Here is a 16422-nt window from a genome sequence, read left to right as displayed (position 1 = left end):
GCCTCTTATACTTGTAATGCCCATGCATAAGTGTATAGACTGACAAACATTTACCACTGGGGGGTATACATGAACATACTGTGTAAAAAAAAATTTTGAAGGGCATCATAAACAGTTTTAAATACCTGGCCTGTGGGTAAGTAGTTTGAACAGCAAATTTCTGTGAATTGCTTCACTGACACACTAAAAGAAATTTTTAATGCAGGCCAGAAATGGCAGTATTTTCTGAAAACGTATATGTGATCCGTGTGATGGACAAACCACAGTTTTAAATAGCTGGATTTTTAGCGCTGTAATAAGGAAAGGACCTGGCTGTATTCTGCAGTGCCAACAAGCAAATGGCGCAGAAAAAAATGGTGTTGTCTGGATTGCTTTTTAAGCAAATAATGAGGATTAAGATCCAAAGAAAATTATTCCTGGCCCCTGAGACCTGGGCCTATTTCTAGAAATATAACAGCAGCAGACAGAACTGGAATGGAGCCTCTGGTCCTATGTGCACTGCAGTCTGTTATATCCCCTGCCTGCCTATATACACTGTCTGCCTGATATCTCTGCAGATGGATTAGTTAGTCCTCAAAAGAATTGTTTGTTAATGTAATGTACGGTTTTTCTCCCTACACTACCTAATACACTATTAAATCTCTCCCTGACACAGCAGCAGCTCTCCCTACACTGTCTGATCCGGAGTGACTGTGACGAGCATGGCGGCTCCAGGTCTTATATAGACCTGATGACTCTGTGCGGCCAGCCAATCACTGTAATGCCCACAACTGACATGCCTACGGCATTACAGTGCATGGCAGGCAATCCCTGCATGTTCATTAGCTCGGTAAAGAGCACCAAACATGCAGGGAGGGGACCCGAGTTCCCGCCGTGCAACCCGGAAATACTCAGCGAGCACCACCGAGCATGCTCGCTCATCACTAGCTGTAAGTCATAATCAACAGTAACAGAAATAAACACTTGAAATAGATCACTCTGTTTTGTAATGACTCTATATAATATCTGAGTTTCACTTTTTGTATTGAAGAACTGAAATAAATTAACTTTTTGATGATATTCTAATTAAGTGAGATGCACCTGAATATGATAGATGATAGATAGATGATAGATATCTATGGATACATAGTTATTTTATTACTGAGGCCACAGTCAGATGTCCGTTTTCACACATGCGCTCTAGCCGTGGTATAAGGCCTCATTCACACATTCAGTATTTTACATCAGTATTTGTAAGCCAAAACCAGGAGTGGAACAATCAGAGGAAAAGTCTAATAGACACACGTCATCACTCCTGGTTTTGGATTACACATACTGATGTCAACTACTGACTAAATACTGAAGGTGTGAACGTGGCCTTATTCATGACAATCACTGGCAGCTGCCATTACCAGCCGTGTGCGAGAAAATCACTGATGGTAAAACACCGACCTAAAACCTACAGAAACCTAATAAACTGCACTTTTGACACTCAAGCCGTTTTGACGACTAAGAAAAATCAGTGACGTCTGAACGGGGCCTTATGTGGGGCCGCCTGGGACTCTTCTTTGTACAGTCAGGTATTGCCTTGGGCCTTGCCCTCACACTTAATACCACTGCAGCTCTGACGCTAGTGTGGATAGCCTGGCCGTGTGTACAGGCCGCTATCACTCCGGCTGCTGTTGCTGCAGACATGGCAGGAGACATTCCGTATGACGTTCTAGAAATCACCGCTGTGGAGCGCCTCCAGCCTGCAGACCAGTGTACACTGGCGACCACTAGACGGCGACAGAGAGAACAGCGGGTTCCACCTGGTAACTGGTGACGCGCGGTACGGTGGGCGGTGCCGTCGGGGGGGGGGGCGCTTTCCCGATGACGCAGTTCCTGTGCGCTGGCGGAAGTGGAGTTTTTTTTTTTTCACTTGGGGATACATTCAATTTATTAGGGAAAATGTCCAAAACCGTGGCTTACTTCTACGACCCGGATGTGGGAAACTTCCATTATGGTGAGTCGCCCGCGGAGTGGAGGCTAATAGTGACATTGTGCGTGTGCCGGCCTCACTGTGCGTTATTACCAGCCTATGCAGCCGTGCAGGACCGCAGCGCACCGTGTGAACGTGTGTGAGGCAGGGCGCCACCTGGCTGCAGTGTGCGGTACATGTCATGTGCAGCCTGCAGTGTGCTGCTGCTATTATGTGTGCAGCGGAGCTGGAGCCACCGATCTCCCAGGCGTAGGATGGAAGTGGAGCCTGGCTTCTCCTCTACTCCCTGCTGGGCCTGTGTTACATGTTGTACCCTGTACTTACCTTATTCCTCATGTCTGATTGCTCCGATCTCACCTACAGGCACAAGAGATCGGCACAAGCGCAGCAGCGTCTCATTCAAGGGCTTGTCCAGAGGTACAGTTACATTCTGGGTAGCACAGTTAATGGCCAGCGAGTATTGTGTATGAGTTATGTGTACCCCATGGGTTACATGGGCCCCTGCACAACACCCCTGACCAAAGCCGGAGTGGGCACAAGGCACAACCCCTGTTAAGCGTCACTGCACGTTTCGTAGGCTCTGGACATAAATCTTGTTAACGACTAAAGGGAAGGAGCAGTCTTGCATTGAGAAGCATCATTAAAGAGCACCTGTCAGTGGGATTGTGCTCAGTAAACCACATACACTGTCAGGTGGGCGACATTACACTGATTAAAATGACATCTTGGTTGATTAAATGTGTCCTGTGGTTCTTGTGTAATCTTTCCTTTCAGTTTGGAGATAATGATATGCTCATGCTTCTGGGTGACCTGTGGGGGGCGCTCTATCTGGTGTTCTGCTTACATATTCATCTGTATGCTCTTATGACAGCTCACTGATCGTTCACTGACCTGCCTCCTATTTTACATAATGCATCTAGTAGTGGGGGCAGGTCAGTGAAGGATCAGTGAGCTGTCATAAGATCTTGCAGATGAATATGTATGATTTCATCAGCCAAGGTATCATATTAATCAGTGTAATGTCGCCCTTCTGACAGTGTATGTAGTTTGCTGAGCACAATCCTGCTGACAGGTGCGCTTTAAAGCCTGACACTATAGATTTTCTGTCGGATCTGTATTAAAGAAGCATTCCCATTAAGATTTGTATTCATTAAATCTGTGTATATTTGCATGTAGTGTGAGTATATTAAAGAGGTTGTACACTATATTTACATTGTTGACCTATCCTTGGAAAAGGTCATCAATGTCTGACACCCACACCCCCCCTGCCGATCAGCTGTTATCGGTGTCGGCTGTACGGAAATACTCACTTGCCGAGCTGCTCCGTCTACTTGTAGTGGCTGGAGTTTGGTACTGCATATCCGCCTCCTATTCAAATCAATAGGAGGCAGATGTGTAGTAAGTACCCTGCGGCAGCCACTACAAGTAGATGGAGCAGCTGAGCAACTGAGTATTTCCGTACAGCCGACACCGATAACAGCTGATCGGTGGAGTGGCTGGGTGTCTGACCCCAGCTGATCAGACATTAATGGTCTATCCTAAGGATAGGCCATTAATGTACAAGTAGTGGACAACCTCTTTAACTCATCTGCTGCTTTCTCCGGGATCCAGCAGCCTTCTGCTCCTCTTCTCAATCACGGCACTTCAATTGCGACTAGCCGGCTCACTCTGTGTGGGAGCTGGCAGTCTCTTTTACAGTGAAAGCCTATGGAGCCTTGTTCTGAAGCTCCACAGGCTTACATTTTAACACAGCGTTCACACGTTCAGTATTTGGTCAGTATTTGTAATCTAAAACCAGGAGTGGGTGATAAATACAGAAGTGGTGACGTGTTGCTATTATACTATTTCTCTGATTGTTCCACTCCTGGTTTTGGCTTCCAAATACTGATGTAAAATACTGACTAGATACTGAGCGTTTGAACGTGTCCTAAAAGTTACTTCAGGGTCACAAAGAGTGCAGTGCAACACGAATAGTCTGCAGATGGGTGACGTTGCTGGAAGCGGGAGAGAGTGGCACACTATACTACTTGCACATATGCACTCACTTAATGAATAAAATAATGGGAGTGCTTCTCTAAAGGTTATCCGGCTCCATCAAGAGCGGCTCACTTGCACATCGACAGTGAGCAGTGCTGTTGACGTTACAAGCCTACCGAGAAGCGGGCATGATCGCCAGGTGGGTGATGTCACATTATCAGCACCACTCTCTTGTAGAACGGCCTGATCATATAGACTGGAGTAGGGCAGCACGGTGGCTTAGTGGTTAGCACTGTTGTTTTGCAGCACTGGGGTCTGAGGTTCTCAGCCCACCAAGGACAACATCTGCAAGAAGATTATATGTTTTCTCCCTGTTTGCGTACTGGTAGAGATATTGGAATGTGAGCGATGACAGTATCTGTAATGCACTGTGGGATATGGTGGCACTATAGAAGTAAGCACAATACCTTGTAATTTAAGTAACACTTAGGCCATACCCACACATTGTGACTACAATAGAACATCCCTCACACCCCGTTCTGAGAAACTTTTTACACTATTAACCTCTGTCCATAATTTTTAGGCACAGGTCATCCGATGAAACCTCACCGACTGGCTCTCACTCACAGCTTAGTTCTCCACTATGGACTGTATAAAAAGATGATAGTAAGTATTATGTTCATTATTTTTTTTGTTTGTTTATTTTAGTATATGATAATGAACCAATCAGCCAGTTTAGTATTTGTAATCCAAAACCAGGAGTGAGTGATTGCATTTAAGGGGAATCTGATATGCCCAGAAACGCTATTTACCATCAAATATAGGGGTTATGTGCAGGTAAATTGCATTTAAGGGGGGCTGTCACAAATTTTCACAATATTTAGCTATTTTAGCTATTGTACCTCAGTCCATCAGCCTGTATATAAGCTGCTAACTACCCCTACATATCCCAAAAATACCTTCATAAGTCCCAGATGCGTCGACTTCACTTCCAGTTAATAGGTGCTGTGGGGCCGAGCAGAGTGCACCTGTGCCCCCTCTGGATCGCTCTCTGGATGACATAGAATGGCCATCTGCAAAGGCCGGAGGATGGGGGTCAGTTGCTGCCGAACATGGGGAGGCTGTGGGGGGTTCTCCTGCTGGACATGGAGAGGCTGTGGGGGGGTGGGTCTCCTGCTGGACATGGAGAAGCTGTGGGGTGGGGTCTCCTGCTGGACATGGAGAAGCTGTGGGGGGGGGTCTCCTGCTGGACATGGAGAGGCTGGGGGGGGGGGTCTCCTGCTGGACATGGAGAGGCTGGGGGGGGGTCTCCTGCTGGACATGGAGAGGCTGTGGGGGGGGGTCTCCTGCTGGACATGGAGAGGCTGTGGGGGGGGGGGTCTCCTGCTGGACATGAAGAGGCTGTGGGGGGGGGGGTCTCCTGCTGGACATGAAGAGGCTGTGGGGGGGGGGGTCTCCTGCTGGACATGAAGAGGCTGTGGGGGGGGGGGTCTCCTGCTGGACATGGAGAGGCTGTGGGGGGGGGTCTCCTGCTGGACATGGAGAGGCTGTGGGGGGGGGTCTCCTGCTGGACATGGAGAGGCTGTGGGGGGGGGGTCTCCTGCTGGACATGGAGAGGCTGTGGGGGGGGGGTCTCCTGCTGGACATGGAGAGGCTGTGGGGGGGGGTCTCCTGCTGGACATGGAGAGGCTGTGGGGGGGGGGTCTCCTGCTGGACATGGAGAGGCTGTGGGGGGGGGGTCTCCTGCTGGACATGGAGAGGCTGTGCGGGGGGGGTCTCCTGCTGGACATGGAGAGGCTGTGTGGGGGGGGTCTCCTGCTGGACATGGAGAGGCTGTGGGGGGGGGGTCTCCTGCTGGACATGGAGAGGCTGTGGGGGGGGGGTCTCCTGCTGGACATGGAGAGGCTCTTATGGTATATAGGGGGCTGTGTGTGCTCAAACAGTATATAGGGGGATGTCTGGATACTTAATTCTGCTCAATATTAAGTGATACAATTAATATTAATATGAAGTGATTATAATTAATATGTTAAAATTGCGCAGAGTTAATTTCAGGCTATTGTTTCGGCCCTCCACAACAGTCACGGTCTCTCATGTAGCCCCTCTGGAAAATGAATTGCCCACCCCTGGACTATGCCAACTAGTATACGGTGCAGGAAACTTATTAAAAGTATTTTTTGGGATATGCAGGGGGAGCTGTCTGATGGACTGTGATAATAGAGCAGTTAAAGTGGGTGGCTTTACTTTATATTGGGAAATCCTGGTGATAGGTTCCCTTTAAATCCTGTGTAGCCGGATCACTGGAAGTGTGCTCTGTCCAACTCACCGGAGCAGCACAGGGGAGTGATTGTGTCATTAGCACTTCTGGACTTGTCAAGTTCACTTTAAGAAAAATAAAGTCCCCATAGGTGGAAAACCCCTTTAAGTTGTAAGCTAAGCTCAAATGAAGTGTTAAGAAATTAAGAACGTAAGGGAATTGCTAAAGTGTAATGCTGGTATTAGCACTACTTGCTTGAGGTCAATTAGCTTCCAAAAATACTGCTGGGCTACTGGAGGAAGAATTGTTCATCAGGTGGTAGATGGTTTTGGATCTGAATTGTAGCGACATGAATGAGCCACAGGTCACTGCAGAAATAACACCTATTCCTCTTCTTGCCCGCAGGTGTTTAAGCCGTACCAAGCTTCTCAGCATGATATGTGTCGCTTTCACTCTGAGGATTACATTGATTTCCTGCAGCGGGTGAGCCCCAACAACATGCAGGGCTTCACCAAAAGCTTAAATGCCTTCAATGTCGGTGATGACTGGTAAGTGACACTTCATCCCACAGCTGTTCATATTGTTATAGGACTGCAGAGGAGGCTCATCAAAATGATGGGGCCGATTCATCCAACAGTTTTCACCAGAATTTTGCCATATAAATGAATGAAATGTTGCAAAATGTGTTGTGCAACTCAGTCATGCCAACATTTTGTGTCTTTTGTCTTTTTTCCACCAGTCCTAGTAAGTTCTACTAACTTTGTGAAAAGTGGTCAGATCTTATCCCGAAGTGAGTGACAGTCACCTGTCAACTGAAAGATGCGCCACAGTCATCTGTCAGCAGGTTTTTTCTATGTAATTCAAGAGCACCATGATGTAAGGGCAAAGACCCCAATCCCAGCAATGTGTCACTTACTAGGCTGTACTTTACTGTTCAACATAATCAGTGTTTTATCAGCAGAAGATTCTCACTATAGGATGAGGTGTCTCATGCCTCCTAGTCCAAGCCTGCCTCCAGCACTGATTAGCAGCTTTCTGTCACTATACACTGTACATAGAAAGCTGCTAATCAGAGAGGTATAGATGGGGTTATACACAGCTCAGCATTCAGAGCTCTGCTAGATCTGCAGCAGACAAAACTGTAATTCCATCATAACTGCTGCACCCTGTAAACTAAGGGATACATTGCTGCAATCAGAGACTTTATCCCTACATCATGCTGCTGTCAGATTACATAGCAAAACCTGCTGACAGATTTCCTTTAAGAGGAGCTTTATTTAATGAACTCCAGTGCACTTTTCATTAAAACTAGCGTGCACACCGCCAGTCTTGAGGAATCGAGGCATCTGTGTTTTAAAGGAAAGTTATATTAGAGAATTGCCTCCTTGGCTTGGTCGTCCCTCGATCTTTACATCACTACATGACCACATTGAGGAGACGTTCAGTGCAGCAGGGATCATGTAATGTACTCTCACTGTCGCTCCATTCAGTATCTGTGTGGCTGATGGAGACAGAATAGTAGAGCTTTGCTGTTTCCATTACCCCTATAGAAATGAATGGAGCAGAAGTGTGCATGCGTGGTCCAACTTCTTGCTGCGATTGTACAGTGAGAAGGTATGAGGGGCTAGTGAGGGTGGGGGTCTCAAGAGTGTGCCTCCATTGATTAGCCACTTCTCACCTATCCAAGTACAGATGATGAATGTCCTGGATAGTGTTCCTTTTGAAGTACGGTAAAACCGATAAGTCTGGTTCTCTTCGCTGCAATCTTTTATTTTTGCCATTTATATTTTGACAGCCCAGTGTTTCCAGGCCTCTTTGAGTTTTGCTCTCGATATACCGGGGCCTCTCTGCAGGGAGCTACACAACTGAACAATAAGGTATTTCTCACAGTATACAATGACTCCTTGTCTTTATTATGCTAGTAAAATCTAATTTTATATCATTATTAGTTTTCTTTTTAAGGATTATGACAAAAAAAAATATTTTAAAAAGTAAAGTGACCTATGTCCACTATCAAATCAGTGGAGGTCTTAAGTTCTACCCCCACCAATAAGCTGATTGAAGGCGTTGCACTGCACCAGGAATGGCTCAGCTCCGTACATTGTGTACTGGCTGAGAATGGGACAGAAAGTTCTCACCTCCACCACTCCGATATCTATGACCTACCCTAAGGATTTTATCCTATCCCTGATTTACTCCTTGATTTATCACATTGTAAGGCACAACGGAAAATTGCTCGATAAAAAATAATTGGATACATACAGTGAGCGTTGACTGTAAAATCTATTTTTCTGACTATATGACGCAACTTATTATATAACGCACCCCAGGTGTAGGCAATAGAAAAAGTAGGAAAAAAACATTTACTACTATTCGCTATTTAGATTTCTAGCTCTACAGGTTCTGATTAGGTGCACCTGGCTAACTCTGAATATAACCAGGCTAGGTGTTCACCTTAGTCAGTCAGCTGGGGAAGCTGACCAGAGTGGATTGCATTGGAGCTCGAGAGAGAGACAAGCAGGAATCTCTCTGAAAAGAGACTGCACAGGTCATTTGCACCAAACGCCAAAAATCACTGGTTGCTATGGACGAGAGCAGTTTTGTGTGACTGAACTGGGACTAGCTCAGTGGTGTATGAGTAGGCAGGGTCTATTTTGTTTCTTTAGCGCCTGGACAAGGCTAAGGATTTATGTTTATGGTTTTGTTTTTCGGTGCTGTCAACCTGTGGAAATAAACGTCCCATTGTTATGACCCAAGAATCCAGTGTCTGTGTGAACACTGCCTACTGCTGAGTGTGAATCCCTACAGCATTTATATATAACTTTATAATATTAATTTTACATTCCTATACTTGTTTGTGCACAGATTTGTGACATTGCGATTAACTGGGCTGGAGGACTTCACCACGCCAAGAAATTTGAGGTAAATTCAGAGAATCTAACTCTCTGATATTTGCATGTCTTCATTTACTGATGTCCCTCATTTTCTCGTAGGCTTCTGGATTCTGCTATGTGAATGATATTGTGATCGGTATCCTGGAACTACTCAAGTAAGACTTCTAGTAATAACCCTGTGTGTGCAGACTAAGAGCCCCTTCGCAGGACATATTTAATCGCTTGTAGCATTGAATTGTTTTGTCTTTTAACCCCTTTGCGACCACGTCAGTAATAGTACGTAGCTGTGCCCTGGGTCTTATGGACCAGCTACGTACTATTACGCGAGCGATGATGGCGCCCGCACACAAGCGGTGCGAGGCGATCGCCGCTGAGTGTTGCAGCTGACACCCGGTGCCAGGAGCGGTCCCGCACCGCTCCTGGCACATTAACCCCCGCAATGCTGCGATCGATGTCAATCGCAGCATTGTGGAGATAAGTGTGATACTCACCTCCTCCCCCGGCGTCCCGCGGTGTCTTAGTCAGATCCCGGGTGTTGTCATGATGACCCGATGTTGTCATGACAACATATGGGTCACCAGGTGGCAGGAAGTTACTTTGGTCATGTGCAGTGCATAACCAAAGTAACTTCTCCCTGTGCAGCTGTGACAGCCTGTACAGCACAGGGATGGTGCTGCATTCCTGTGCTATACAAGCGATCTGAAAGTTAAAAGTGAAAGTCCCATAGTGGGACATAGTGTAAAAGTAAAAAAAGAATCAGAAAGTGGAAAAAAATAATCCCCCCCCCCCCAAAAAAATATATAATGTACCTATCAATAAATATTGTGGAAAAAAAACAATAAAAGTACACATATTTGGTATCGCCGCGTCCGGAATGACCTGACCTATAAAACTGTCCCACTAGTTAACCCCTTTAGTGAACCCAGTAAAAAAATAAATTAAAAAAAAAAAAAAAAACAATGCTTTATCATACTGCCAAACAAAAAATGTAATAACACGCGATAAAAAAGACGAATATAAATAAAAATGATACCGCTGAAAACGTCATCTTGTCCCGCAAAAACAAGCCGCCATACAGCTCCATCATCCGAAAAATAAAAAAGTTATAGCTCTCAGAATAAAGCGGTGCAAAAAAAAATGTTTTTCTGTAAAATAGCTTTTATTGTGTAAAAGCGCCAAAACATAGAAAAACTATATAAATGTGGTACCGCTGTAAACGTACTGACCCGAAGAATAAAGCTACCTTATAAAAAAAAAAAATAACAATTCCTGAATTGTTGCTTTTTGTTTATTCTGCCTCCCAAAAATCGGAATAGAAAGCGATCAAAAAATGTCACGTGCCTGAAAATGGTACCAATAAAAACGTCAACTCATCCCGCAAAAAACGAGCTGTCACATGACTCTGTCGGCCAAAATATGGAAAAATTATAGCTCTCAAAATATGGCGATGCAAAAACTAGATTTTACAAAAAAAATGTGTCTTTTAGTGTGTGACAGCTGTCAGTCATAAAAACCCCATATGATTCTGGTATCGCTGTAGTCGCATCGACCCGAAGAATAAAGTCGTCTAATCACTTATACCGCACGAGGAACGGCGTAAAAAATAAACTCTAGGCTTACGGATGTGCTAGGGTTAGGGTGGTTGTGCTAGGGTTGGGATTTTTTTCAAAAGTAAAAAAAAAAAATGATATGGCGCCTAGTTTTGAGCGCAAGTGCTCGCTACTTGAGATTGCATTGGGTGCTTGGGTATGCATTGAGTATCGCGGGTGCTCAAGTGACATGCTCGAGTCTCCGCCCCATATGCTTTGCGGCCAAAAAAACCTCAGGGGATTGCCTGCCATGCACGAGCAATCCCCGCATGGTTTTTTTTGGGTGTCTAATAACCGTGAAACTTGCGGGGCAGGGACTCGAGCATGTCACTCGAGCAGCCGCGATACTTGGTGCATATCCGAGTACCCGATGCAAACTCAAGTAGCGAGCACTTGCGCTCAAGACTAATGACAACTTATTCAGTATCATAACCTAATGTTATCAAATTCCGTGTCGTACCTCTGGGTTCAAAATGTTCACTATATCCCTTGATAAAATCATTGAGGGGTGTAGTTTCCAAAATGGTGTCACTTGTGGGTTGTTTCCACTGTTTAGGCACATTAGGGGCTTCCCAAACGCAACATGGCGTCCGCTAATTATTCAAGCAAATTTCACATTCAAAAAGTCAAATGGCGCTCCTTCCCTTCCAAACCCTACCGTGCGCCCAAACAGTGGTTTTCTCCCACATATGGGATATCGGCTTACTCAGGAGAATTTGCACAACAAATTTTGAGGTCTATTTTTTACCGCTGCGAAAATAAAAAATTTGGGTCTAAAGTAATATTTTTGTGGAAAAGGTTAAATGTTCATTTTTTTTCTTCCACACTCCAAAAATTCCTGTGAAGCATCTGAAGGGTTAATAAAGTTCTTGAATGTGGTTTTGAGCACCTTGAGGGGTGCAGTTTTTAGAATGGTGTCACTTTTGGGTATTTTCTGTCATAAAGACCCCTCAAAGTGACTTCAAATGTGATGTGGTCCCTAAAAAAATGGTTTTGTAAATTTTGTTGGAAAAATGAGAAATCGCTGATCAACTTTAAACCCTTATAGCTCCATAATAAAAAAAAAAAAATTTTGCTTCCAAAATTGTGCTGATGTAAAGTAGACATGTGGGAAATGTTATTTATTAACTATTTTGTGTGACATATCTCTCTGATTTAAGGGCATAAAAATTCAAATTTTGAAAATTGTGAAATTTTCAAAATTTTCTCCAAATTTCCGATTTTTTTCACAAATAAACGCAAGTGATATCAAAGAAATTTTACCACAATCATGAAGTACAATATGTCACGAAAAAACAATCTCAGAATCAGGGGGATCCGTTGAAGCGTTCCAGAGTAATTACCTCATAAAGTGACAGTGGTCAGAATTGTAAAAATTGGTCTGGTCATTAACGTGCAAACCACCTTGGAGGGGGGTAAAGGGGTTAATGACTTATATTGGTAAACTGCTTAAGTAGGTTTTCCCTTGTAATAATGCATTTGCTGAATGGCTCCCGTGTCATTAAACTTTCATATTGTCCATTAGAAGCAGACAGACCGATTTACCTTATGGTATAATCTGGATATAGTCCATCAATATTTAACTACCATCTATAGTTTTGCATGAAAAGGCTCTAGCTAAATTGTAAAATGGTTATCAGACAAGGACCACCCCATCTATATGTTTTCCTTATTAAAAAGGGTTGTCTGTAAAGAGACATCTCTATAATGCATAAGGTCATCAATAGGTTTGGTAACAACCTGGTTGGTTTTGGATGGGTGACCTTAACATGTGGATAAACCTGTAGTGTCCTGAGTGGCAGATAGCCATTGTGGAGAGGAGTCCTAAGAGGCCGTTGGCTAATCTGGTCCAATCCCTTATAAAGAAAACATTTTAAGGGAAATTAACGTTTTTCTACTGTCAAATATGAGGAGGATAGTATTTTCAGTTTAACTTGATAAGCAAATAAAACAGAGGTGGGAATACCACCTACAATAAAGATGTCACACACTCATAACTGTCTTTCAGACTAAGGCTTTATTTGTTCAAACAATATAACAACAAGATATGGAGAAACACTGTCAGACACGAAGGCTCTCGCGTCCAATGTCATATAATTAAGCCACATGTATCCAATAATTAACCATTAATATATGTAGTCAAAAAGTATAGAAAAGAAAACCGAAATTCAGCGCAGTATGATAAAAATTAGAAACAGACTACTTATAAAAGACCTACTTGGATATCCAGAGACTAAGCTGGATATTATGTCCAGCAAAGATTAATATAAAACAATATACATATACAGTATAAAACAATATACATATACAGTATAAAGCAGCCAACTGTTTCAAATATTGTTTATGCAAGAAAATGCCAAGTGCATGAAAAACAGTCCAAACGTAAGACAAATACAGTAAACTATGTAGATCCATTCATGCCATAGGACCGAGCCCCCTCACCCCGTTGCGTGTTTTTCCTTGGCTTTGCAATACCATGAAAATGCCAAGGCGAAACAGGCTTTGGTATGTGCAGGCTCGGTCCCATGGTATGAATGCCTCTAGATACTTTATTATACTTGTCCACTACATTTGGACTGTTTTTCACATGCACTTGGCATTTTTTTTTGCATAAGCAATACTGCTTACTGCTTCTAATCTTAATCAGCCAGACGAATAGATTTGTTAAACCAAGAGAAATACACTATTGTGTATCTGTTGACTTATAAATATATGTGTATTTCTATGGCTGATCAAGAAGGACATACGATTATTTGTATAACACTGATTTGTTATCTCTTCGTTGTGAAACAATGATTGTGATTATGCTAATTACGTATTATACTAAAGCCAGCTGAATGTTGATTTAAAGAGCACCCTGATATACCAAATATGTAAATTGATTTGATCAAACAATGAGACCTGAGTGAGCCCTGCACCTTTATCTCTGACCTGTGACTGATGACCTTAGCCACATATGTAAATATAAAAAAAGGATTTTCTATCCTGCTGCAAAGAGATGAGAATCAGAAAGACTTTACAAGGAGAATCAAATATCAGAGAGACTCTCTGAGCATCAGCGTGTAAGCATGGCTTTAACCAAAGAGACACAGATTTGGATTCTACATGATTACGGCCTAAGGATACACAGTCCTGACTGGAAATATACGGATCTGGTCTCCATTGACCATCAGAGAGCCCATGGATACATTTGGGGAGACCAGGTTGGGAAAATGAAGTCACTTGGCCCCATGGATATGTTGTTTGGGGTTGCCAGGTGGGACCCTCCGGTCGCCTGGAACCCATGGAGACATTCGGAGAAGCCAGATTGGCACCAGCTGGTCATCTGACCCCATGGAAACTCTCGGAGAGGCCAGGGTGAGACTCTTGGGTCTCCTAGCATTATACCTCAATGGACTGCTAGCTTCCTACGCTTGCTGCTACTTTCCCTCTGTGGGGGCCTGCCAGAAGCGGGGGGGCCACTGGTTGAGGTAGTTGGCCCTGGAAGTCCCAAAGTCACAGTTGTTCTATCCCAGGCAGGTGGAGCGGAAGGATGAGACTGTGTAATGTTGTACCATCTTGGGTATTTGCTGGGACTGTTCTATGTGTTTATTGTCCGCTTTGTGGTTCAATAAAATATTTCCACACTGTTTTACCCTCACCCTGTGTTGTCTGTGTAGTATTGCTCACCGAAAACCCCTGGTCTCACATTTGACACATATGCATGTTTTTCTCAATATCTGACATGAAATCAGAATCATCCTATCCCGGTTTAGGTCAATTAGGATAACCATCATTTTTAATATTCACCAAATGCCAGAATAATGAGAGAGAGAGAATGTTTTAAGCCATTTTTATTACTTCCTGCAAAGTCAAAAGTTTACATACATTTCATTAGTATTTGGTACCATTGCCCCCACTGAATGACTTGGGTTAAACGTATGGGATATCCTTCCATAAGCTTCTCACAATACTTGGTCGGAATTTGGGCCCATTCCTCCTGACAAATCTGGTGTAACTGATCCAGGTTTGTAGGTCGCCTTGCTCACATTTGCCTTTTCAGCTTTTCCCATAATTTTTTAATAGGATTGAACTCAGGACTTTGATGGCCACTCCAAAACATTGACTTTATTATCCTTAAGCCACTTTGTTACCATTTTGGCAGTGTGCTTTGGGTCATTGTCCATTTGGAAGAACCATTTCCTCCCAAGCTTTAACTTCCTGGCTGATGTCTTGAGATGTTGCTTCAGTATTGCCACACAATCTTCTTTTCTCATGATGCCATCTATTTTCTAAAGTTCACCAGTCTCTCCTGCAGCAAAACAACCCCACAACATGATGCTGCCACCCCAATGTTTCACAGTTGGGATGGTTTTCTTAGGCTTCCAAGCTTCTCCCATTTTCCTCCAAATGTAACAATGGTCATTATGCCCAGAAAGTTCAATTTTAGTTTCATCCGACTACAGGACATGTCTCCAAAAACTAAGGTCTTTGTTCCTGTGTGCATTTGCAAACATTAATCTGGCTTTTTTATGTTTCTTCTGGAGTAATGGCTTCTTCCTAGCAGAGTGGCCTTTCAGCCCATGATGATGCAGTACTCGTTTCACTGTGGTTATTGACACAATCTTACCAGCTTCCGCCATCATCTTCACAAGGTCTTTTGCTTTTGTCCTTTGGTTGATATGCACATGTTGGACCAAAGCACATTCATCTCTGCGACACAGAACCCATCTTCATCCTGAGCAGTATGATGGCTGGACTTTCCCATCTTGTTTGTACTTGCGTATAATTGTACAGCGGAACGAGGCACCTTCAGGTATCTTGAAATTGTACCCAAGGATGAGCCAGACTTGTGCAAGTCCACCATTCTCTTCCTGATATCTTGGCTGATTTCTTTAGACTTTTCCATGATGCTACACCTGAAACATCCACAGGTGTGTCTCTAATTAACTCAGATGTTGCCAAAAAACCTATCCGAAGCTTCCAAACACATGACATAATCATATGGGCAGTCCAGAATTGTTTAAAGGCATAGTAATCTTAGTGTATGTAAACCTTTGACGTTGCAGGAAGTAATAAAATTGCCTTAAAACATTCTCTCTCATTATTCTGGCATTTAGCAAATATTAATAATTATGGTAATTGACCTAAAACGGGAAAGGTTTATTCTGATTTCATGTCAGATATTGAGAAAACCATGCATATGTGTCTTTATAAAGTGTATGTAAACTTCTGGTTTCAACTATGTGTGTGTGTGTATATGTCCATAAATATTTAGATAGTGACACAAATTTTAGCTTTTTGCCAAAAATATTCAAGATACAGTTATATAATCAGTATGGGCTTAAATTCAGACTTTCAGCTTTAATTTGTGGTTATTCACATCCTAATTGGAGTAAGTGTTTAGGAATTACAGCTCTTTAATATGTAGCTGCCTCTTTAAAGGGACCAAAAGTAATTGGACTGTTATCTCAACATGCCATCAAAGGAGATCTCACTGGAAGAGTAACAGATCATCATTAGGCTGGGAAAAAAGAAGAAATCCATCTAACAGATAACAGAATTGTTAGGAGTGGCCAAATCAACTGTTTAGCAGATTCATCACCCAAGTGAAGAACACTCCAGAAAGTAGGTGTTTCAGTATCTAATTCTACCATAAAGAGAACTTCATGAGAACAAATACAGAGGGTTCACCACAAGGTGCAAACCATTAATCAGCCTTAAAAATCAAAAGTCTAGGTTAGATTTTGCTAAGAAAAAAACATC

General features: G+C 43.4%; 1 protein-coding gene across 2 annotated transcripts in view; it reads left to right on the top strand.

Annotated features, from left to right (window-relative positions):
- Positions 1–1843: 1843 nt before the first annotated feature.
- The window catches only part of HDAC3 (histone deacetylase 3), an 86041-nt gene continuing 71462 nt past the window's right edge, over positions 1844–16422 (top strand). For both annotated transcript variants that reach the window (XR_012250905.1, XM_073649671.1), the window contains exons 1-6: positions 1844–1984; positions 4521–4603; positions 6600–6742; positions 7990–8071; positions 9060–9116; positions 9188–9243. Coding sequence is in view for 1 of the 2 variants with exons in the window: in XM_073649671.1 (XP_073505772.1) it covers positions 1852–1984; positions 4521–4603; positions 6600–6742; positions 7990–8071; positions 9060–9116; positions 9188–9243 (554 nt within the window). In the remaining variant the exon portion in view is untranslated. The remainder of the gene's footprint in view (positions 1985–4520; positions 4604–6599; positions 6743–7989; positions 8072–9059; positions 9117–9187; positions 9244–16422) is intronic.

This window comes from Phyllobates terribilis, unplaced genomic scaffold (assembly GCF_046119375.1).
Source record: "Phyllobates terribilis strain yellow unplaced genomic scaffold, ASM4611937v1 Scaffold_10__3_contigs__length_209671492, whole genome shotgun sequence".
Classification (NCBI taxonomy): Eukaryota; Metazoa; Chordata; class Amphibia; order Anura; family Dendrobatidae; genus Phyllobates; species Phyllobates terribilis.
The sequence above is the reverse complement of the archived record's forward strand: the minus strand, read 5'-3'. Positions and strand labels throughout refer to the sequence as shown.